Raw genomic sequence first — 24113 nt, forward strand, 5'->3', positions numbered from 1 at the left:
ATTATTGTTGTTGATGGTGCTAACGTTAGCAAAGGAAAGCCTCTGTGGTGGCGATAGTTAGCTCCACTAACGTTGCACACTCATGTATTTTAGGATGTAAACGTAATTCATAGGCAGCTTCTGGATCACACAAGATGCTAATTTAATGTAGCAATGTTAATCTAACGGGAAATGTCTTTTGATGAATCATACAATGCTGTTCGTGCCTTGTTGATATTTTTTTTGTGCGTCCATGTAACGTTAGCTAGCTTACTTTTACACGTAATGCTAGCGTCCTCCTAACATTAGCTGCAACAGTTAGAAACAACGTTAGCATCTGTAGCCAAAGCCTTGACCTGCTTCCTTGCACTACGGGTGTTTATCTGCGGACTAGAGGAAATGTCAGACCTCCCTTTAAACTGTTCCCACCGAGTCCAGGACGTGGAGGCAAGAATGAGCGACGAGGGCTTGAGCCTCTAAAACGGAGACGAAGGAGAATGATTTCACGATACAACAGACGACCTGTATCGCACAAACTTGAAATGTGAGTACTTAACATAAAGGGTCAGCGCTGACATTGCTCCTCTAGCAGCTGAGCACTGTAAACAAGGTCTTCCCAGCTGTTAGAGCCCGAATGTTACTCTGGGGGAAAGTGAGACGAGTGATTGACCTCTCAACCACTATCGAATGACGGTGTAAGATAATACTTTTATTGATCCAGACAGCCCAGCTGTTACATCAAGGTCTGCTGCCTGGTTTAGACAGATGTACAGTAAATGATGATGTCCAACAATTCAATTGGGAAACGCATTTATTCTTATTTTTTTAAACCACCAAGCCACCCTATCATTTGAAGGAACAGCATTTCCTTGTTTTCATGATGTCATGCTTTGGATGATGGTCAGTAGTGAGGTATATTTGTATTGAAACGGCGAAGACATGCATAACCACCAGTATGGCCCTGCGATTGGAAGCAGCAGGTTATCCTCTTCAAAATGCGACGACAGACTCACTTTTTTATTTAGACCTTTTTGATTCATGCTCTCAATGTTTCTGTTATGCAGTCGTGGGTTGTCACGAAGCAGCCTCGACCACCACCCTCTGCCAGAGGAAGCAGACGATAACCAAACCCCTCAGCGCTACCTCCATGACCTCCAGGAAGCTGTGTCCACTCACAACAGGTAACCCAGTCCTGGCTGCTCTTCACATGAGCAGCCTTGGTTTGTTCTGCATGAAGAAAAAAACCTTGGTAAGGGCCAGAACAAAGCAGAGATCAAACTACATCCCACTAGTACACACATACTCTTGCCCGTGTGTTTTGTAATATTATACCTCCTTGAGTGGACAGCTGATTCTCAGGGCTCTCTATGTGACACAAGACACCCAGAAGCAGTGGATTAATTGATATCACATTGCCTCCTTCAGATGTGCAGAGAAAAGAATAGATAATGAAGCAGGCTGTTGGAATATTCAAGTACTTTGACACTTGCCCTGTATTTTCCACTTTGAGACCTGGCTCATATTGTGCTAAAGAGAGTCAAAGTGTTTGGATGTACTTGTTAAATTCACTGATTATGTGTGAAACAGGGAAGGGTTTGCTGTGGGATGAGGGAGTGTTAAATATCCCCTAAGCACAAGCTGATATCACTGTTTTGGTATGTAATAATTATGCTGCTCTTGGACCATCACTGCAACTGGCCAGTCACGCTATTTTGATGTCAAAGCTTTGCGGCGTGGGGGGAAAAAGGCTGGAAAAGTATGCACATGGTAGATGTCAGTGGTTAACATGTGGTTAACATTGCGACATGGGACAAGAACCCCAGTCTCCAAGATGAAAGTCCAATGCATGACCCATTCATCTATCTAATCTGCTCCCTGTTGCTTTTTGGTCAGATGAAATGATGATCCTGCGGCAACGTTAATTATGATGTTGTAGGAACAACTGCGATTGGTCAGTTGCAGTGATGGTCGTGGAGCAACACCAACGCGGCAATATCAGATAAACCATCCTGGCAACCTGAAACGCGATGAATCAAAGTGTACATAAACGTCACACCTCGCTTGTCCTTCCTCTGTAGCTCAGAGACGTCGGCTGCCTCAGGCCACTCTGACTGTCCCACCGTCATCTCAGTAGACTCCAACCAGTCCTGGTCGGGTATCCACAGCTCCACGGGCACGGGCATCTCCACAGAGAGGAGCTCTGTCTTCTCCTGGGGCTACGATGTAAGTCTGTTCCTGCCCAAACGATCGTAATGTGAAGTGATGACGCCAGCCTTGCCCTGTCTGCATCGCAAGAAATACACAACATTGTTTTTCCTCGAGCGTTTTTCCATCCTCTCTGTTATTCTGTTGCAAAGATGAAAAACTTTTACTTTCACGTTTTAGTGTCAGTTTTAGATTTACTCATGAACATTCCCCTACAGTCACCTCTGGGAAAACCTGAGGAAAACCATTGAACAACATACAAGCAGTCACTGTGTCGTTTGGTGTTTGTCTGTCTTTGTATATGCGAGGCCCGATCCCGCTGGGCATTGGTTTGTTATTATGCTGTGCTTTCTAGCCTCAGCTGGTCCTACAAAACTTTTCCAGGACTCAATGATTTATTTAGTCTGTTATCCTCAAGCTGCTTCTGAGAAGAAAAAAACCTCAGTTACACAAACTAACTCACTCCGAACTCACCTCTATCTCTCCGTCCCTCTCTCGTGTTTTTATTGCAGCATATGAAGAATCCATGTTGACCGCAAACACATACACATCCCAAGGGGCTGTAGAAGCTGATTATTATGCATGTTGAAGCTTGCCATAAGATAAAAAGAAAAGACTGTTGCAACGTGTTGCCAATAACTGATGAACAGACTGAAAAGCATCAGCTTTCAATCACAGAGCTGGTGTGTGAGAACAGAGGATTGACTAGGTCTCCTTCCTGTGTCTCTTTCTGTTTCTCTGTCCCACAGGAGTTCGACAAGGCAGCGTCACGGCAGGTGCAGCAAATGTTTGAGGAGATCGACAAAGAGCTGTACGAGGGGAGAGGCAGCGGAGGAGGGATACTCCAGGGGCTGCAGGATGAATGTCAGCAGTGGGCCACACGTTTCCCACATCTCCGGTAGGTTACCCACGGTCTCCTGCCAACCTCCTGACCTTTTACTTCTGAGGGAAGCCTGGCAGCAGTGGCACCAAAGCCGATAAAAAACATTCCATTCTTGAGTGGAAACATAATGGATTTACTTATATTTTAATTGTTTCATCATTTGTGTGTGTGTCACTCAGGATCCAGGGGACTCAGCTGATGTGTCCGAGTGATGAGGGCTTCCAGTGGTATGCCACTTCAGGGAAAGGCAGCTCTGCCAGCAGTCCATCAGCAGGCAAAGAGAGCAGCGTGAGGTACCAGGAGAAAGATAAAGGTGCAACAGAGTAAGTCTTAACTGCACGGCACATGAGCTCACCTGTTAGACAAGTTTCCCGGATGTAAGTTTAAATATATAATCGTTTGTGAGTTGAAACCTCAGCTTAAGGAGACGCAAAGGCGGATTGCATTGTATGATAGCCACATCGTTCTGTATACTGACTTGAAACATATGCATCATCGTTGGAATTGCATTGCTCCAAAACTGCTCGGCACAAGTTTATTTGGGCATTGATGGTAGAAAACTGGATTGCGCGCTGCTTTATTATTTAAAGAAATTTGTCAGAAATATTATTCCTGTGCATCTCGAGCAGCTGTTGGCTGGCTGTCCAGATGACTGTTGTGAATGCATCAATTATAAAGGAGTCTTGCCAGACTCTGAGGTTTTGTGACCTAGATCTTCTGGCTTATTAGTCAGGTTTGTAGGCCAAAGGCTGTGATTAATAGTTAGGGCTGTCACTTTTAATGGTAGACTGGTTGTAAAACGGCAGTGCCAATGTCTGACTACTCAGAACTGGACTGAACATAATGGTTTGTTTGTGTGAGAGTGTGCATGCCGCTGGGCTTTTCTGCTGCTTTTCTGCCTGGAGTTTGGTTTGAGCATATTTATTATTGATAGAATACACATAGCATGTGTGTCTTGTGTCTGTTAGCATACCATGTTCTGTATGCCTATTAAAGTGTTTAACTTACGTGTGTCCCTGTCTGGGCGGGAAAGGTTGAATGTGCAGGGCAGGAGAGCAGCGCTCATAAAGTCCTCCTCAGCAGAGATGGATGGGCTTCCTGGAATCTCCAGTGGCTCCAGCAGCCCCAACAAGCCGAGAGTGATTGAAGTGGAGGGTCTGATGGAGGAATACCTGGCTTTTGATAGCAGGGACTTGTGAGTTACTCAGTTCCCTCATGCTACAGTCATGTTCTTCTTCCAGGAACTAAATCTGAACCTCGGCTGCTGTCAGTACGTTGTTCAAATGTGTTAAACTGATTTACGATGTCTGTCTTCAACAGGGAGGACGAGTGGGAGCAGGATTGTTCAGAGTCCGGTCGGAGGCATCACTGTCTGCCGCCTGTCTCGCCATACCGGTGTCGTCGTCAAGCGGTCCTCGACCTGCTGTTTGACGACGTGTGGCGGCAGCTGGTTGGTTGGATGAAAGAGCTGGTTCAACGCCACTGGGAGTGCTGCACTGCACGTAGGGCTGAATCTAACTTTTGTCCATGCATTACACCTGACTTATGTTAACAAATGTCCATTCTTACGCACGGTATTTGGATTGGATGTGTGATTGACAGATGATGAAAAGATTTCTGGGAACTTGAGCCCCGTGCAGCAAGACTCCCAGAATCCCTTCATGCTGCTGTCCATGCTGCCCACGATGTTGCCCAAGCTTGGCCAGAGCAGGGTGCCCCCGCTCACAGCTGGCCTGCAGTTCCAGGTAGATAAGATCTGCTCAGCTTCCCTAACTGGGAGCTCTTTGCTCACTTCAGAGTCGCACACAGTCCACACTTGATTGTCACCTTTTTTCACTCCTGCTTGTTGCTCTTTCAGTCTTCCAGTTCATTAACTTGTATCACTGTTTTCTTTCCTTCCCCCTTAACTCTCTGCTCTTCACCTTGCCAACGTGTTTTGTGTTCCCTCTTTTCCTGTTTTTCCCCCTTTTTTCCGTTCTTTCTCCATGTTTTTACTTCTTTTTTTCCACCTCTTTGTTCTTTACCCTCCTTCCCTCCTTTCCATATCTACCATCTTCCTTTGGTCATGCCTTTTTCCCCTTAAAGAACACAAAGTCAAGGGGCTCAAAGCACAAGTCCAGACGGAAATCCAAAAAGCAGAAAAGGCCTTCCACTGTATGTAACTCCCTCACTTTGAGCCAAAATGGTGGCGTTTTGTGTGCGCGCCGTCCATTATCTTTATCTCTACAATAAATGTGCTTGTGCCTGTTGATTAACACGAGGCCATCATTGCTGTTTATCTTTTTCATTAACTGCAACTTGTCTTCAACATGAACTACTTTGATCTTTTTTTAGATCTTTCCTTTCTTTCACGAGAATGACGGAATGCTTTGTGTTGCTAGTGACGAATCTTGTTGCGTTTTAAGTGTTGTGAATGTTATTTTTGGTTGGTGGCATAGCTGACATGGGGGCTTCTTGATATCACTGCATGAGGAATAACCATTTCTTTGACAATATGCTATATATGGAATGAATTAACCATGTAGCCGTATGGCCTTCATAAAATACATTACTTGTATTTAACGTGTCTTTCTTCCTATATTATGTCTTTTGTCCCCTCTACCTTTCTCTGTCCCTGCCCCCTTAATTATTCCTCCCCCACCTTCCCTCTGTCTCATTACTTCCTCCTCTTCATCTCACACCGTTCCCCAGGCTGGAAGGGTCCCAGTAGGAGCAGCAGCAACCCAGCACAACCTGAATGACCTCATCGTGATCCACAGCATCCCCCTGCAGCAGAGGAACCTGGGTGTGCTGGATAGAAACCAGTATGGACACGTTTTACTCTTATGAGCATTGATGCCAAAATGGAAAAATAAAAGCAAAGTCAACGACACGCCCACCACACTTTGTACATTCCTAATATGCTATTTTAATCTTGGAATGGGAATGAATAGATGTGCGGGAGATCTTGTTTTCCATTTGCAGGTAAACACATTTTGCAGATAAAGCGGGACATTGCCTCACTCCTGCCATGTTTTTGTCCCTGGTCTTAACACCTTGTTTGGCAGAGCGCGCAGCCAGTTGGCAGCAGGTGGAAATGCACCATTCATCGATTGTGTTCCATCTCTCCTTCCTCATGCAGGGAGCCAGAGGAGCGGCCGTGTCACAGACCAGGCTCCAGCGCGGTCCCCTCCAGCAAAGCTCGGCCTCGCCGAACCCTGGAGCAGAGCTCTTCCTCGCTGTCCCGCCCGGCACAGTCTGCCCGACGCAGAAACCCTCCTCCCCGAACCCTGCTGCCACTGGTTCCCACCCTGAGCCAGTCCAGCGCAGCGGGATCCATGGATGAGGTCATCCGCGGGACACGTCTGTGAGTTTTGGCGTCATGGGAACCCTGCCAGCCCCAGCCGTACTCCTATCTAACTTTTAACTCTCTCATTCTTCCATGTGGTCTCTGAGGTTGTGCAGAGGCAGAGAGAGATTACTCTGAAAACAGACTCCCTTTCAACTTGTGCCTTATGGCTCCGTGCAGCAGAATAATGGGGAGGGGTGATAGAAGTTTCATTTGTGAAACCAACTTCGCAGATGAACTCATCGTGAACCGCGGCTGAAAGAGTAGTAGTGTAAAGTACGCCACAGTTTTACTGTGGAATATCAATTCTGCAAAATTCAGCAAGCACTGTATCTTTCTATCTGTTGGTAAACTCATGGAACACTTTGTTTTATAGGAATAGGTCAGTATTTTAGGAAACATGCAGATCTGCTTTGTTGCTGTGAATTAGCAGGACAAGAAACAGTCTAGCAAATATTCCCCCTGTTTCCAGTCTTTATGCTAAGCTAAACAAAGCGTCTCCTCGATCTTCTCATTTAACTTTCAGCAAGAAACTCCTTTAACATCACACCGCTGTCACTGTAACATCCTGCTCATCAAATTCTGTCTGTAGACTGTATAACCTTTAACATTTTATAATGCCGTGGCGAAAGAATTCATTACAGCACTTAAGAGCAAACACCTATAATTCACCCCGTTCTTTATTTTAGAAAGCATCCATGCTATCACGAGAAGTAAAATTCTACCTTTGACTCTTCTTCACACGGAAGCTGTGAATTTTCACAACTCCCACGGCCTTTTCAGACACGAGTATAGTCTCGTATTGAAGTGTGTGACTTCTTCCACAGACCGACGGCCAGCGACCGCCTGTCATCTCCACTGCTGCCTCTGAGCAGGAACACACTCCTTCCTCCCATCAGCACTGGAGACCCAGAGGCATCTCACTCAGGGCAGCAGTCCAAACCTGCACAGGTACACTACAACACAACACAACTACACAGACAATGAAAACCTCGTTGCAGCACCTGAACAGAAACACTGATTAAATGAAAGCTTTCTAAATAGAGGTAATGCTGAAAAAAAACTTAAGACAGTAGTCCCGATATTTAATACATTGGCCAGTTTTTGTGACCAACTGCTTAAAAGACTGTAATTGTCCATTTATTCCACCCGACCAGCGTCAGAAAGGCCCGTCCAGCCGCGCCCACAGTGCTATAAACGACGAAGCTGGCAGTTCAATACCAAGAGATCGCCACCACCTGCTGGACGTCTTCTCTCGCCCCAACACCACTCACACATACAGGGTAAGATTGATCATGGCAGAATCCTGTCAATGCATACGGCACGCTGTCCGTGTCAAGAGACGGTATGTTTGACCGCTGGTTCTGTTTTCAGTCGGACACTCCGTACCGTCGTTCCTTCACAGTGCTGGACAACATCGGGCAGGGGCGGCAAGGCAGAGCGTCCGTGGGCACAGGTCAGACATTCAGCTTGAATGGTTGAAGAAAAAACATACCTCACAGCCCTGTCACATTAACATAAGTAATGCTTCCTCAACACCACACCGCATAACCAAGATATGTCCATTTAAACTGATCTTAAAGTAGATTTTATTACCGTATAAAATCAGATTTAATAGTGGATGTCAGAATATTTTTCATACAATTGAACTGTCAGTGTTTAGGTTGATTTAGTTTAGTCAGTTTGTGCAAAGATGGACATTTTAACCATTCATCCAGTTTGTGCTAACTATTTCAACTGGTTTTTATTATATTATACTATTTACTGTTTCATCAACCATTAGTTTAGCTGTCAGTGTCAAGTGTTTATCTGTCAGTTACTATTTAAGCCATTTATGCATTACTTTGAGCTCATTTTAAATGTTTATCCATTACTTTTAGCTAAATATGCCAATTAATTATCCATGATTTTGTAGTGTACTGAGTTTGTAGTACATCAGTTAATCTCTTCTCCATCAATTTATTCATTCATTCCACCAGACTCTCTTGGAATTGGTGTGACTGGCATCAGTCTTGGCATCAGCAGCTCATCTTTCTTCGACTCGTTTTCCCATCACCCCTTGGGGCACTCGCCCATCAAAGATGAAGAAGAGCCCGACCCACAAGCCCCCGTCCCAGGTCAGCTGATTAAAGCGGCTGATGAAACTCTTCCAGTCTCGGTTCTCAGATAAACTATGAATGAAGACGACTGGTGAGATGATTTAAGTCCACGGATCATTAACTTGAGTGTTTTTTTTCTTCTTCTTCTTCTTTCCCACAGCTCCACTGGTGCCTGTGTCGGTCCCACCTCGCTCTTACACCCGGGGAGGCATCTCATCCAGAGCCAGCAGACCTGGCATGTAGTCTGCCTCCGATCTCCAAACTCTTCAGCCATTCACCTTTATACAGCACAGCAGCGTGCAACATCTGCAGCATCTGTGCCCACTAAACTTTTTTTTTTTTAACAGAAGTAGCAGATTTTTTTCATATCATGCTGCTTTGGTGAAGTTTTTGTTAGAAGCCTATTTTTGTATTTCAGAAATCAGCTTATGTGGCTGCCAAACACAGATAACAGTAACTCTCATCTTCATGTACAGTATGAGCTGTACGTGTGGACATTTCTACTAAGTATGTATGGTCTGAATGGGTTGAAATCTATTTACTGTATATGTGAATGTACTGTATATTATCCTCTGCGGTGTGTTGTACTGGTGAATGACTATGCAGCGAATAAGACATCCACACAGACAGGGATAAAAAAGGACAAAAAGCACTTTTCCCCCCTCTCTGATGCTGCATCAGAGAGTTTGGTACTGTATCTTTTATATGGACACAACTTCCAAGCACCCTGTCCTCGCATTGCGCACTGGAACGAGAACAAAAGACGCCACCTTGCAAGTTTTAGGTTGCCTTTCTCTCAGTTTATATCATATAAATCACAAGAGGGAATGTGGCGGTTATATAAGCACTGACAGAACATCTCTGCAGCCCTCGTGCTTTCAGTGCACCTCAAGATAATGTACAAGAAGGCAGTTGTAGGAAATTATGTAAATAACTAAGGGATTCGTGTCTGTACAAAATGTTGTATTTGTGGTAATTAATTTTTCCTTTTTATCTGAGCAAAGCCATGTGGGGACACTTTGAGAGGTGACATCAGGGTTACTGCACAAAGGGTAGTTTTCCTTTCACTCTTTATTAAGATTCTATATCAGACAGCCATGCTACAAAGGTGACAAAGCTTGAAAATCAAAGCTTTTCTTCGATGCATTTTCTTTGACTGTTTTATACAAAAGAATAAAAAGCTGTGTACAAACGATGTATATAAATACGAATTTATTTTGGAAAGATGCATTTACATTTTAATACGTGTCACATGAAAAGCTATGTTGTCCAGATGAAAGACAGTTTTCTGAAAGGGAGCAGTTAGGCAGCTGCTCATACATGTACTTGAACGCTCTTTTTAATCTGTAAAGGTGTGTGTGCGCGTGTGTGTGTGTGAGTGTGTGTGTGGGGGGACTGAACAAAGAAGGATATCTGCGACAATAAGGAACATTTTATCTGCTATAACCAGAACCTGTGTACTTTTCACTTTTTTCCTCTCTTGGATTTCCCACTTTTTTTGGAGTATTTGGCTTCCAGGTCAGACAGGAAACTGTTAAAATTCGACTCTCTGGACTTCTGTCTTTGCTGGAACGTGAGAAAGAAAGGATGGTTACAGAGACAAAAACACACAAACAAACCCTTCATCAATTTCACACGTGTGCATATGCGTCTTTTACCTGAAGCATCATCACAAGACTGTCGTCCTGATCACCGAGCCCCATCTCTTTCTGCATTTCTTCTGCTTCTTGTCGCTCTCTGTCAGCCTGGAAGGTCAATTGCAATCATAATACTGACACTGGATGTAGTTGTGAGATACTTGAGCCTACTCGTGTGTGTGTGTGTGTGTGTAGATATATGAAATAAATCTGAGCTGTAAGGATTTTGTGGTGTTAACACCAACACATTTCTCACCCTCTTCCTACGAGCCCTCTTCTTCTTTTCACTCTCCTGAGTGAACGCTGGGAATGCTGCGACGTCTCCGCTCTCGATGGCAGCCTGGATGATGCTGCACAGCCTGGGCTCGTCTTCCTGGGAGCAGCACAGAGCTGAGGCCGTGATGGCGTCCATATTTCCCTGGTGCTGCACATACAGCTGGATCACATCCTGCCGCTCCTCATCAGAGCCCTTATATTTCTTCTCAAATTCAAGGATGTCCTGCACTGTTATCTAGGAGATGGATGGAGAAAGAGAGCAGTTTGTCAAGACAAAAAAATGTTTGGTTTAATCCACCATTTTCTCTGAGTACATCTGTATTGTGGGCTTTAATTTGCTGTATCCTGGCAGATGCAGTGACACAATAACTTCGATTCCCATCTGCTTTATATCATGTCAAATAAAATAATCCTGGAATACAAGTGACTCACTCGACAATCACATCATCACATGTGTAACAAAGCCATGCGTGTGACTCATTGCATCAGAAAACACCTGCTCCAATACCTTAGGGAAGAGCACCCTCCAGTAGTCTTCCCAGCAGCGGTCTTGACTCAGGACGTCGGACTCCTCATCCACGACCCCCTGCTCATCATAAACAGCTCTCTGCTCCTTATCGCTCAGCACCGCGTACAGCTTTCCCAACACCTGGAGAGGAGGAAGAAAAATCACATGAGACTCATATTTACACACATCTGCAGCCCTCAAATAAAAGAGCAGCTTCTACCTGGAATTACTGGATTAACAGGATTGCTGCATCAATGCTATGAAGTATCATAACATGCTGGGTGTTTAATTCTAGACGCACCAAGAAGACAGACAGTTCCATCTGGTTCTTAGATCTACACTTTAGTCTAATATACAGTGTGATACATCAATATTGTGACATGAAATTACATATTAGCATGATGAAGACTTTATCCATGTCAGCCTGACACACCTGTATTCTTTCACTGATGACATTTGGTTGATCAGATTTAGGATTTTTGTGATCTTTATTCCAAAGTGTATGTAACCGAACTGTGGTATCAGAAACACAATAAATGAAGTTCGGTCTTTCTAAACATAAAGACATTCGTGACGAGTCTGTTTAGCACCTTGCTAAAATTATACCAAAGCTCTTATGGGCTTTGGCATCAATAAGAAAACAATGCTCAGAAACATGTCTGCTTGTGCGGCAAACAGCACAAGTGCATGACAAAGTCTCCATGATAATATAATCGGAGTTCGTGTGAAGAATAAACAGGGGGAAGAAGAGACTGCTCACTGCAAAGGCTGAAGTTAGCTGTGTTTGCTAACGTTAGCTAGCTGGTATACTTAGCTCGTGTTCATTGTACGGGTGCCGTCCGACAGCCAAAAACGAGGAGCCCTCACCTGAAATTTCTCTGTGGACAGCGGGTCTTCGGGAGCCCGGTCTGGGTGGACTTTCAGCGACACTTTGTAATACCTCCTCCGGATCTCTGTCTCGGTTGCCTCTTTGTTGATGCCCAGCACCTCGTACAGGTCTGCGGTCTTGAAGAGCTCCTGGCACCGCTCGAGCAAACCCATCCTGACCGAGTGCGTCAGTCCGAGTTTTGGCCGCTAAAATGTTTACTGCCGAGCGTCTGAACGACGTTCACAGGTAAGTTTGATGGTTAATTACTCAGAAGTCAAGTAAGCCCTCTCCCTTTGTTGGCAAAATCTATTTGGCGCGCTGGCCTGTCAGATGCATCCGTACGTAAGACGACGTGCTTACGTAACAAACACAAACGCCCTCTTATTGGTTCCATTATAGAATTCGTCAGACTATGTAATAAGGATTTATTACTACCGATTTTATTTTCAAATCCTTAAAAACCTGACTGTGAAGAAATTGTTTTATAAATTATTTATTGAACAATCATGTTTTAGATATTATTTATTTAAAGATAAATAACAGAAATAACTGTGCTGGCAGTATGTTGAGCTGTATGTTGTGTGTTGCTGATTTCATGGAGTTACACCAAATGTCATTTATCTGTCGATACTCACCTATAAGATGTCAATAAAATTCAACAAATCCCTGCATAAAAATAAGACTCTCATAACCTCTCTTGAGATTATTTATGGTTACTTGTTAGTTAATTAGGCTTTAAACCTGACTCAATTTAAAATGTTAAATGCACAATGCTCATAAGATCAATCCCAAACCTATGATTCAGTGGACCTAAAACTATGTTTTAACAGTACGTTACAGTATGTTATCATAATTATACAGACAAAGTAGTATAATCGTGTTTGAGGTAATAATTAGACTGACTTATGCAGCATTTTTTTGGTGAATATAAACAATATAAATAGTAATTAGTTGTCAGCCAAAAGATGGATTTGTCTTTAGGAAATATAAACTGACGGAGCAGGGCCGCTTCAAACAACAGTCACTCTGAAACTATATTTTAGTTCTCTTTCCTGAGCGGCCCCATCTAGTAACCAAAATGAATACTTTAATCTTCATAAAATAAAATAAAAATCGAATTTGACAGTCCAGTTTACATACATGCATCAGTCAGTCAAGAACGAACAGATACCCTAGTATTTATTGGTGCGTTTGAAGCAGCACAAGAATACATCAAAGACAATGAGGCAAGTCACTAAGTATTTTTCACTGCTTCATGCGAAAGCAGAACACAAAGATACACACTGACTTTGAACTAAGCATCTGTAGATTGCACCCATCTGTGTTTATAAGCCTGTACAATATGCAGCACTGGAGATATACACTGCAAACCCCCCTGTCTCAGATGTTATCCAATTATTGCCCCATCTGTTTCTGTTGCATATTTGGCACAGTCTCTGTTGTTGTTTTTGTACTGACTTTCTGTTATCACAAACCTCATCTGTCCTTTGTACTCACACACAAAATAAGCACTTGGACAACTGGCACATCATTATCATGATCAACGATGAAAAAACAAAATGACAAAAGCACTAGAGTTGTATTGTAAATGTTATGAACTTTTGCTGGTGTGCAGATCCTTCTCATGTGCTTTCCATCCACTTGCATGGATAGTGCAAGTGGAGTTTGAATATAGCCACTGCTCCTCCAGAGGGAATATTTCTTTGTTATGGTAACAGTCTCTCCACAACAGTCAAATGGCTTCGTTCTCATGGTCAGTCTTTACAGCATGTCCATGGCCGATGCAGTTTCCCCTAAACCGGGACAGTCTGAAAACCTCCTGTAGGGGGCGGCAGCTCAGCACTCCTTTCTGGTCTTCACCATCTTGCTGGCGTACTTGATCGGGATCCCCCAGCGTCTCATTAGATAGACATCAAACACATAGGCCATCCCTGGCTCCAGGCCCCCGATCACAGCTGTAGTGACAGCCCGCCGAGGATTCAGCTCCTGGAAATACTTGCAGAGAACCCTCTCTGTGTCAGAGCGGGACTCTGGCCCCAGACAGGGCGCAGTTAGAGCTGACACTCCCCCAGCCTCTGCTTCACGGTTTCCCAGCTTCCTGCGGTACACGCAGTACAGGCTTCTTTCCTCTGTGCCCATCCATGCCAGGGTGACACTGTTGCAACCACGCAACCGGTTGAAGGATTTTATCTGCAAGGTGGAGGGCAGAGAGGGGACCCCTCTGCGGTGGTAGGCTGAGGAGGTCTGCATTTTGACTGAAGCTGTCAGACCTCCTGGTAGAGCTGGGTCTGCAGCAGCAGAGATGTGGCCTGTGGTAGTTCCTTCTCTCTCCAAGTGGATGAGATAAGAAGGACTTCCCTGGAGCCAAATGTGCGATAAATCTCCTCCAACAGCCTGGGAGGTCAAAACCTGACCTTTACTGGACACGGTGACCTTGACCTTCTCACCTACACCGCAACTCTGCAAGGTGAGGAGGCCACTCTGCTGCAAGCCCCGAGGACGGAAACTGAAGAACTGCTCTGAGTTGGAGCCTCTGTCGTTGAAGGTCACCCACCTCAGCTCTCCTTCTCTGAGCGCGGTGATCGTCGCCCGAGCCTCCTCGTGCGTTCGAGCTAATGTCCCCTTGTAGGCCATGCTGGTCCTGTTCAACCTGTCAATCACGAAGACGTCAAAGTAATACTGGGTGTCAGGCAGGAGCTCAGAGATGGTGCAAACACTCTCTGTCCCCTCACACACACACTGGAGATCAGCATACTCATCAGTGAGCGTAGACGGTGGACTCTGGGGTTCAGGGTAAGAGTCCCACTGCTGCCACCACCACTCTTTCAGAATCGGCCACACCGTCACCCTCCTCCTCCTCTCCTTCTTTTCTTGTTTCAGGTCTTTCTCTTTCCTCATGCTCTCTCGTGCAGCACAGAGGCTTGGGTAGTTTTTCTGAGAGTTGACAAGGACACAGTAATCATAACTTTTCTGAGTGTGTGGGAGGCTGGTTATGGAAGCACTGGGCGCCCAGCTGAGGGTGACACTGGTCATGCCGACGCCTAATGTGTGAACTCGAGGGTCAGCTGGGAGCACGGGGAAGACACCCGAGGGCCCCGGGCCTTCATGGAGATACACTGTAGCTCGAGTGTTCTGCTGTTTGGAGCGAAGCCTCACGATGTAAATGGAAGCATGGGGGTAGGAAGAACCCCTGTAGGTGTCCACTGCGTTGCCTGTGAAGCTGTGCATTTTCTCCTCAGTCCCGGGACCTTGCCACCACACCTCGGGCATACTCTTTTTGGTGCTCCCTGTGAGGGAAAACAAGAAACAAGATGATGTGCAGAGTTTGACACTAGAAGGTTGTTTTCACATTTGTCTTATGAGTTTCTCTGTTCTATTAACATTAGCATTAGCAGAAGTTTTGTGCTCATCATGAGGTTGCGAAACAAACAGACACCTAAAAGTCGTCCGACCAAGAAATTGTCAGTGCTGTCATGTTTGTGCACAGATGAACATGAATACACAAACAAGACGCACCATGAGCGTTTTTATTTTAGCTGTTTTGAATTTTGTACTGAGTCAAGCTAGCTGTTTCTCATTGCTCCCAGTCGTTATGCTAAGCTAAGCTAATCACTTCCTGGCTCTAGCTCCATATTTAGCATTCAAGTATGAGAGTCGATCTTGTTGCAGGACACACACCTGCTGCAAATTGCATACAACAATGAACAACTGAGAATATCCTCAGCACCTGATTTATGAATAAACATTTTCCCCTCAGGGATCAATAAAGTATACCTGATTCTGATTCTGATTCTGAACAAATAAATAAACAAATCCTGAACTGCCACTTCAATAATGGTCAGCAGCATTTTCATTCATACCTAAAGTATTGTCATTTTGAAGTACACACTCTTCACTAGAATGACGCAACTGGCAATTAAACACGAAAAAACCCGCCAACGCTCGCCTTCACTGTTCAGCCCTCCTCAAGATGAGAAATCACTCCTCAAATGAGACCAAATGTTTCAGAATCAAAGTGAATAATTCAGGCAGGCGATGGGGACCCATGAGCTCAGGGTCTGAATGATTCATGTGTCATTTTATAACTTCATAATGTTATTTTACCATGTAGAAGCTTGTTTAGTTAACCTGGAAAAGTACTGGTGGAGCACTCCAAGGCGTATCTTATTTCCAAAGATCTGCGCCCTTTTTAGGTTGGAAATTTGGTTTGGTTTACTTTCAGCACTCGTTGCACTGACTTTTAAGCCATTTTGTAAGTTTGCTGCTCAATAGCTTTTTTTATTCTTCCGAGTTTATTTGGTTTCTTTGGTTTGCGAAGCAGAAAATACTGCAGACTAAGAGCACCGTTTTATTTTATTGTTTTTTCGATGTTTGAATCAAGAGTTGGCAGGCCTCTCCAGTTCAAGTGTGTGTGTGTGTGTTTTATGAGATTTTAAAATCCAAATCCAAAGCCTCATGTAAGATTTATGACAATGTGACAACCTGATATGATCACACTCACCCTCTCTGTCCTTGTCAGAGGTAGTGCCTGGCATTTAGAACAAATATATAGTATTTTTCTGTCTTTGAACTTAAAGAAATGGGTACAACGTGCTGATAAGAAGATGTAGGATGAAAATAATATCTGCCGTGCTTTTGGTTTAGTTTATCAGTCTGGAAATGTGATCTAACTGTGGTGGTAAATGAAAGCTATGACCTCCAGGCTGCAAACATCAAAAGGCAATAAAGTATTATTCCTTATATGACTTCTAGTAGTTTGAGCATCCTTACGACTGCACTACAAATTCTGCTCGTAAAGCTGTACAAAGTTAAGTAAGATTAGAGTCCTTGCCCTCTACTAAATCCCTATCTGTGATGTAGTGATGATAATATCTAATTGATGGTCTTGGCTGAGCCAGATGTACTGATGGCCTGCAGGGTGAAAGTCGGTATGTGAAGGTGCAGGTTGTGGTCTTACTGCTCACTCACACTGCAGGCTCTTGAGGGGTTTGTCCTTCAGAGTGCGGGCAGCCAAGCTCCATTCAATGGGGAGGTCACATGGGCTGACGGTCACTGACATCACCGGAGCCTTCTTCTTCAGTGTGAAGTATAGCCTGTGGAAGAAACCCCACAGACAACCACAAGAAGTTCATTCATCACGCCGAATGTCAAGAAGATAACGTCCTGTTTCAAATCAGCTGCAAGGCGACGGATGAGCAGACAAGAGATCATCCGGTGCATACTGTGCAACATTCTTTCATTTTGTTGGGTGATTTTCAGATACGCCGGGCTGATTGTAATTTTCATTCCTGAAGCTTGAAAATTTCAACGTTGCAGCTGTTTCAAACATCTGCCAGTCGCTGTCTTTCCATTTGCCTACATGCTGATCAGACATTTGATAGCAGATCAGGAGAGGTGACCCGGGAATCACACGATAAGGCCGCATTGATGGATATCTGCCTGTTTGCTGTAACTATCTGGGATCGTGCTTAGCATAGAAACTGTTACGTCCCGTATTGCAATCCAGCGCTTTACAGATCTGCTGGCAGTTCAGTGGAAGTTTAAGGATGTTTAACATTCACACTGTGGTGGTCTGATCTCATTTTTATTCAAATAATCACTGTTGTTGACTCTTGAGTCAATGTGAAACCGTTCACCTCCACAAATATAGAAGAAGTCTGTCTCCTTTAAACCCAAACTGTTCTGTTAGATGTCATGTCTTCATACATAGTTACCCTTTATGAAAATTAAGCAACTGCGTCGTTATTTGTGAATAAATATTTGTTCTCCTTCCTTACAAACGTCATTATTCATGAATCTGTGCAGATGGCGGTTGTTCCCAAACAGATGTGCGACACTGTCATTCTCAAGGACACTTTTAATAGAGTGATTAATTTCTGAATCAGTGTTTTCTCTCCATTATTTGTTGTGCAGACCTGCATGACTGCACCGGCGGACAGACTGTAGCACACAGGGAGATGCAATTCGTAATTTTCAGCTCCCAGTTTCAGAAAGCGAGCACTGGCACTGTTGTGTAAGGTTCAGGCCAAATGGGCTCCACTTCCTCTAGCTCGCTCTACAGTGGTGCTGGAATCAGCCACTGTCTAGAAAGGTGGTTGGGGAATGGCTGGTGACTTGTTATTGAAGTGGAAACAAGGGTAAATCTGATGAGCAGGCCTCAAGATTTATTCATGGGCCTTCAGTGAACTGCAAGGGAGCAAAACTTTTTACTTTTCTGTAGTCAGTGGTGGTGTGAAAAAATGCATTTACTTTCAGACAAGAATTCAACTTCTTTCAGCAGCAAAACAAGCTGTTTCAAGAATATTCTGCTTGTATGATCCACTCTAATTCACTTTTTCATCCTCTTGTTGTCATTTTAACTTTATGTCAAGTCTCTTTTCCAGACAAAATTGTTGTTAAGATATATATTCATCTTCAAAAATCAACTTTTATTTGGAAATTGCTCTATTTTAGACAACAAGATGGCAAACATCTGCTGGCTCCTCTAATGTGAACATTTTGTCGATGTTCTCTCTTTTATATGATTGTGGATTAAACTTCTTTTGGATTTGAGGCTGTTGGTCGAACAAAACAAGCAATTTGAAGACCAAGGGCTCGGCTAAATTGTAGTTGGCATTCTTCATTATTTTCTGACTTTATATACGTGGAGTGGTTCCAAACCTATTTTGTCATATTGTCATACTCCCACGGGCCCATCAGATGAGCTCAAGTACTCCTTCATGTACACCACCCGCCATGTTCAATGTGTTCGTTTAAGTGGATTTGAATTGGGATGTTATTTAGCAATGTTAATTATATATAATTTTTATTGTTCGACTACTGTTTTCATACAAGATACAGTCACATTGTCCATGTTCAGGTTTGCTCTCTTTCCTTTCTTGATGTTAGCACCGCTCGTAGAAACCAGACATTTCAAACATTTATGCACTGCTTCTGCTCATAGCTGCTTTTCATGCACTGCCAATCACAGCCAGTGATAGAAAGTAACAAAGTACATTTACTCAGGTGCTACTAAAGTACAATTTTAAGGTATTTGTACTTGAGTATCGCAATACTCTTCTACCTTATGCTTCGACTCCACTACATTTCAGAGGCAAATATTGTTCTTTATACTCTACATTTGTTGTAGATAAGTTTAGTTACTTTTTAAATATTAAGATTAATCATACGATCTATTATGAATAAATAATGAAGATTTATTATTATAGGTTCAGATAAGATAATTCTCAAGCTACCCAGCAGTATAACAAGTATCTAAACTTAGACCCACCTTAACCTTGCAGAGCTGTGGCGTGTTCTTTAGAAGAGGCCCATTACAGATTGAAGTTTCTTGGATATTGTGACAATAAAGAACAGCACCACAGCGGGTTGTAATGCTACTTTGTGAGATAATTTCCCTCCTTAACACATCTGGAGATATGCATATCACATGACTGCATATTGCTTCATACCTTTCCCCATCCCATCTGTCACCCTACCTGCGAGTTCGTCCTTTGGGAAGCGTTATGGAGGTGATCTTTCCTTCCGGTAACCATGTCGTCGGCCGAAGCGGCACCTCGTTCTCAGGTGCCAGGGCCGAGTGCGCCTGGGGCCATGAAGGGCCACAAAACAGCACCAAAGCTGCACCGAGACACCAGGACGGGGACATGAGCGCCATCGCCGGCTCTTGCTCTCTGTCTCTTTCACTTGTTCACTTCCTCAATCAACACGTCTTGGATCTCTCCCAGGCTCTGAAAATGCACGGTGGAAAGGTCAAGACCATCAATCAGAGCCCATCAGTAACACACACACACCCACAGTAATGCACTCGAACACACTTAGTTAAATTTCTACTGTACCATTCACACAGACGCTAAAGAGCTGTAGTTGCTGATGATTCATTGATATGAAGAAACATCCTATCCTATTCAGACAGAATTATTCATGCAGCGGGAAAGAAATTGCCATGCTATATTACTCTGGGATGTGTGTGTATATGTGTGTGTGTGTCTGTGTGTGTAGCACAGCTTGACACTCACTGTATAAAATCACCCATCGCACTACTTTTCAAAGTGTGAAGTGGGTTGCTAATATCACTCTGAAGTCGATGCCTTTACATCTACATTTCTATTTTTAGTCGGGGTGGTTCAAATGGGTCTGTTCTCCAAATATCTTTCATCATGGGTATTAGCGGCCATTTTATCAGGAGAAAGTGACGCCATGCTGATGTGCAGAGAGGTACACAAACAACACCTGGAGGTGCTCTGATGCAGTCAAATCCAATCAGCATACATAAATGCAAAGCCTAACAAGAGGAACTTGCATCAGACTGTTCTCTATCTCCTTTTCTTTCTGTCTTTTATTGCATTTCTTTCACACTCCGTTGCTGCTTTCTTTCCCCTGTCTTTTTTTATGCGTATATTTATGTATGGGTTTGTGATCGTGTGTGTGGTTGGGATTTAGTGAGAGCAGATAGGATGATTACAGGTCTCAGTATTCTTCTTTCTCCCCAGAGGAAACACATTTGTTCAAAGTCACACAGTCTTCACAAACACACTCCCCGCCTTCCTCTAACAAGGTGTATTATGTCAGTGCTGTGCCCTATAGATCAGATGACAATCACAGTGGAACCATGAAGGCGGCTACAGAAGGTACATCTGAGCCTTTCGGGCCCCGGGACGCTCCGAGATCCAAACTCACAAACCGTCGCACAGCTACAAAGTCGCACAGAGGCGCCTGCTCATTATCCTTGCAAAGAAAGAGGGGAGTGAACGACCCATAAAGCTTTAACTGAGAGACATGCAGTGGGAAGAGAGGCAGATTGAAATGGGAGGGAGGGAAAGGAAGGGGAGGCTGAGGAAGGGAGGGCTGTGGAAATGGAGAGCAAGAAGAGGAGGATGTTGGATCCTGGAGTAATTAGAGGCAAGGAGACGGAGAGAGGAAAAGAGGAGAAAGTGCAACTGGAAAAACAGAGGGTTGGAATCAGAGGAAAAAAAAACATTATTGCCACGCAACAAGGTTGCAATGAATTTGTTTCGGTGTTTTAGCCAGACACATGAAGCTGATCGGTGCTTACTTCAGCCCCCATGTCGAATGGGTTCTAATGTGTCACATATTACCAGACGGCCGCACAACCTCACAGCCCTTCTCACACTCCCCCTCATTCAATCTTGATAAAGATGAAGACACAAAAAAGCTTGGCGGGCTTGTTTCTTCAAAACGCGCCCGCTAATAAAATATGCATACGGCTCCTCAGCAAATTATGGCCAATTGAATTTTCATAAGGCAAAAAGGCTGGGTCGTACAGAGAGAGGGAGCCTAGTGAACTTAACTACCGCCCTCTATAAATAAATACACACTCCCCTTTAAACACAGGAGCTCATGACTTTGATGGTCCCACTCACTCTCTGCTCAGCTCTCTTTTTCTTTCAGATGAGTTTCCTCTTTCCATTATGTTTATCCCAGACTGTCAACTGGCTGCATTTATTCTGGATACTGTTTGGGTTTTAATTAAAGATACTTCATCCCTGCTCTGTTTGTCCCTCTCTCTCTCTCTCTCTCTGCTCTCCTCTCTCTCTGTCTGCTTTTCACTTCCTTTGGCCCCCTTATTTAGAAGTTGATGCAGGCTCAGTTTCAGAGGGACAGGTTGAGTGCTGTGTGCTATCTGTCCACACATTGTATTAGCTATCTTCTATCTCCCTGTGCTCTGGCAGGACCATCTGCCTTCTGTTATCTGTGGGCAGAGACAGATTAAATGGCATGGGGTGGTCCCTGCAGGATCCCTTGTCCCCCCAAACTACTGTGGGCAAAGAACTGGCCTGTGGTTCATGCTGGGGGTTGACGAAATGATGGCGGGGTAACGTGCAATGACCATGGAACTTGATAGGATTTTATGGTTGATTTTCTTCCTCGCTGCATGTGCATTTGAATATATTAACCCCTCTCCTGCCTTTCTTTCTATCATTGTCCCTTTGTGCCTGCATTTCACTCTCCTTGTCTTGTACATTTCCCTCTCACACACTTTGGCACAGTATCGCACCCTTTCTGGATACACACTTTACGCTGGCTCTTTTTCTCTGATCCCTGCCCGACTCCATAGTCATACTTTTCTGTTCACATGACAGGAGCATTATTAGTACTCAGAGAGGAAAGACAGACACAGAGAGCAGTGAAATACACAAGTAACAGATAAGCACAGCCTTCAAACATGCAAAGATGTGATGCTGTCAAGATGAAAACGATCCTGCAACAAATGAAAAGTGCCCTGCATCTGTCTCAGCTTTTTCAAAAACCCTCCAGAGACCACACACACACACACACACACACACACACACACAAAGAACTGATCCAAAGAAACAAGTTGCTGACTTACACATCCAGTTGAAATATGAGACGCTGACGCGCACACACACACACACACACACACACACACACACACACACATGCTCTGCAAGGACAACAACATGCATGCATGCATCCCCCTTACCTTCTCTCAGTGCACGCTCTCCCTCTCCTGCGCAGGGAGTGAGGGATGGGATCAAATGAGAGAGGGAGCGAGGATGGAGGAGGAGGAGGAGGAGGAGGAGGAGGAGGAGAAGGGGATGAGAGCCGGTCGCAAGGAGAGGAGGAGCGACAGCAGGTTGTTGTCGGGTGTTCCTCCGTCTCCGTCTCCCATGGGGTGCTGCTCACTCTCTGCCTCAGGAGGTGTCTCTTCAAGGCTCAGGTGTCCCTTCGGGGCTGCCCCACCTCCTGTGCGCCCTGGTGTGGTGCAAGGCTCCCCTGACGCCCTCCCCACTCTTTCTCTCCGTCTCTCAGTCCTTCACACGTGGAGGCTCGTCCTGCTAAACACTGTGTGAATGTCATCCGGTCAGTGACGCCTGTGTGCCCTCTTCTCTTCTTGTTTTCTCTCTTTTTTTTTTTTTGCCCCTCCTGTTCTTTTCACTTGTTCCCTCTGTTTACCTCCTCCGGTAGTGAACAGAGCTCACTTGCAATTCAAATGGGCTCATGTGTGATTGTGTGTGTTTGTGTATCTGTATGTGCAATCTGAGAGTGAGGGAGTGAGTGGGTGAGTGTGAGGGGGCTGGCGGTGAGGTCGCTGAATGGGGGTGGTGATGAGGAGAGAGGAGAGAGAGAGAGAGAGAGAGAGAGAGAGAGAGAGAGAGAGAGAGAGAGAGATGTTGTGAAGAGCAGCGTTAGGGAAAGGGGAGGTGATGTAAAAGTTAAATACATTAACCATTCTCTGGCTGGTGTGATAACATCTGTAAGAGGGGAGCGCTGCAGACTGCATGTTAGAGGTTACACTGTCTTTGTGCTCTTATCGCTCGTTCAATCAGGCGCTCAGGCTGAGTCTATATGAACATGTTTGAATGGAAGAATGGCCTATTAGACGCTTAATGAATTTATGCAAAATAATTTGTGTGCCTTTTAAACAAATTAAAAACGGTACCATGTCAAATTAAAAGAGGAAAACTGGACTTTTGTCCGGTTTGTAACAGTGCTGAGGAAATATTTGTATGATTGTTTTGCTTGTTTATTTTTTGCATTAAATTAAAAGAACGGGAAATTTCTATTTATCTTTTCTAAAGATATATAATAGAAAATAAAAAGAGGATGGACAGTTTGATCATGGCTTGGTTGTGACACTGACTAAAATTAGATTTTTATATATCATATAATTTTCTGTTCTGCACAACACTACTCAGAGCTCAGATATAGGTTTTGCTACTGGTTTTGAATATTATTTATTGTTTAAAAATACCATCAAAAATGAATAAAAGATTTTTTGGGGGGGATTTCAGTGTATTTTAGAGTGTATTTTAAATTCAGAAAATGTGAGTGTAGCTTTGAATTGTGCATGGTTTTGGGATTCAGGTATAGATATACACATAAATATAAATACACAGAATTTGACAGCAAACTACAACATACATTTTTTAAATTTGCAATTCATGCTTAATCTCTTGCATGCACGGTCAACAAGGTACATCCTCGTCAAAGGGCTGGTTGAACTAGTTAAACTGTTGCATTTAATAGCAGACTCACTGAGCTCTTGTTTATGTTTCCTTTGCAGGAATAGTTTGACATTTTGGGAAATATGATATTCACCTTCTTGCCGAGCTTTAGATGAGAAGAGCGATATGACTGACACATCTGGAAACATGAAGCTGGAGTCAGGAGACGGTTAACTTTGCTTAAAACAAAGACTGCAAATAGGTGTAAACACATTGAATCAATTTACTCATTATCTCTCGTTCGTTTATTCTGCACAAAAACTGAGAAAATATCCGTTTGTGGTTTCATGTGTGCGACAGTTTCTTGGCTGGAAACAGAGCCAGGCTAGCTGTTTCCAGT

The 24113-nt window shown here is 44.0% G+C and overlaps 3 protein-coding genes across 4 annotated transcripts; 1 reads left to right on the forward strand and 2 right to left on the reverse strand.

Moving 5' to 3' along the window:
- The first annotated feature begins 9 nt into the window (after positions 1 to 9).
- On the forward strand, positions 10 to 9545 carry fam149b1 (family with sequence similarity 149 member B1). 2 transcript variants are annotated; one of them, XM_076743411.1, is made up of 16 exons: positions 10 to 523; positions 1044 to 1160; positions 2058 to 2202; positions 2934 to 3082; positions 3247 to 3390; positions 4101 to 4262; positions 4388 to 4569; positions 4670 to 4812; positions 5153 to 5221; positions 5759 to 5871; positions 6189 to 6413; positions 7223 to 7346; positions 7553 to 7678; positions 7770 to 7851; positions 8375 to 8512; positions 8655 to 9545. In XM_076743411.1, the coding sequence occupies exons 1-16, from the start codon at positions 477 to 479 to the stop codon at positions 8735 to 8737; spliced, it is 2049 nt and encodes a 682-aa protein (XP_076599526.1). In that variant the 5' UTR covers positions 10 to 476; the 3' UTR covers positions 8738 to 9545. The 2 variants fall into 2 exon arrangements, with proteins under 2 accessions (XP_076599526.1, XP_076599527.1); XM_076743412.1 differs by lacking the exon at positions 5153 to 5221 and having other exon boundaries at positions 31 to 523.
- A 377-nt stretch (positions 9546 to 9922) lies between these two features.
- dnajc9 (DnaJ (Hsp40) homolog, subfamily C, member 9) lies at positions 9923 to 12132 on the reverse strand. Its single transcript, XM_076743413.1, has 5 exons — positions 11783 to 12132; positions 10916 to 11056; positions 10388 to 10642; positions 10153 to 10239; positions 9923 to 10060 (listed from the first exon to the last, which is right to left on the reverse strand). Exons 1-5 carry the CDS (start codon positions 11954 to 11956, stop codon positions 9959 to 9961), a joined length of 759 nt encoding a protein of 252 aa, XP_076599528.1. The 5' UTR covers positions 11957 to 12132; the 3' UTR covers positions 9923 to 9958.
- Positions 12133 to 12931: 799 nt separating this feature from the next.
- ndnfl (neuron-derived neurotrophic factor, like) lies at positions 12932 to 22859 on the reverse strand. Its single transcript, XM_076744007.1, has 4 exons — positions 22249 to 22859; positions 19262 to 19513; positions 16752 to 16876; positions 12932 to 15070 (listed from the first exon to the last, which is right to left on the reverse strand). Exons 2-4 carry the CDS (start codon positions 19438 to 19440, stop codon positions 13620 to 13622), a joined length of 1755 nt encoding a protein of 584 aa, XP_076600122.1. The 5' UTR covers positions 19441 to 19513; positions 22249 to 22859; the 3' UTR covers positions 12932 to 13619.
- Between the last annotated feature and the right edge of the window lie 1254 nt (positions 22860 to 24113).

The sequence above is a fragment of the Chaetodon auriga genome, chromosome 11, assembly GCF_051107435.1.
Source record: "Chaetodon auriga isolate fChaAug3 chromosome 11, fChaAug3.hap1, whole genome shotgun sequence".
Lineage (NCBI taxonomy): Eukaryota > Metazoa > Chordata > Actinopteri > Chaetodontiformes > Chaetodontidae > Chaetodon > Chaetodon auriga.

Excerpts from the sequence above, each read along its gene's own strand:
- fam149b1 (XM_076743411.1), top strand. The coding sequence starts at position 477 with ATGATTTCACGATACAACAGACGACCTGTATCGCACAAACTTGAAAT. Across the intron at positions 524-1,043 it reads GTATCGCACAAACTTGAAAT|TCGTGGGTTGTCACGAAGCA; the intron begins GTGAGTACTTAA and ends TCTGTTATGCAG. Across the intron at positions 7,679-7,769 it reads ACACCACTCACACATACAGG|TCGGACACTCCGTACCGTCG; the intron begins GTAAGATTGATC and ends TTCTGTTTTCAG.
- dnajc9 (XM_076743413.1), bottom strand. The coding sequence starts at position 11,956 with ATGGGTTTGCTCGAGCGGTGCCAGGAGCTCTTCAAGACCGCAGACCTG. Across the intron at positions 11,057-11,782 it reads TGTCCACAGAGAAATTTCAG|GTGTTGGGAAAGCTGTACGC; the intron begins GTGAGGGCTCCT and ends CCTCCTCTCCAG. Across the intron at positions 10,061-10,152 it reads GTCTTGTGATGATGCTTCAG|CAAAGACAGAAGTCCAGAGA; the intron begins GTAAAAGACGCA and ends CTCACGTTCCAG.
- ndnfl (XM_076744007.1), bottom strand. The coding sequence starts at position 19,440 with ATGGCGCTCATGTCCCCGTCCTGGTGTCTCGGTGCAGCTTTGGTGCTG. Across the intron at positions 16,877-19,261 it reads CCCAAAGGACGAACTCGCAG|GCTATACTTCACACTGAAGA; the intron begins GTAGGGTGACAG and ends TTTCTTCCACAG. Across the intron at positions 15,071-16,751 it reads ACCCCTCAAGAGCCTGCAGT|GGAGCACCAAAAAGAGTATG; the intron begins GTGAGTGAGCAG and ends TTTCCCTCACAG.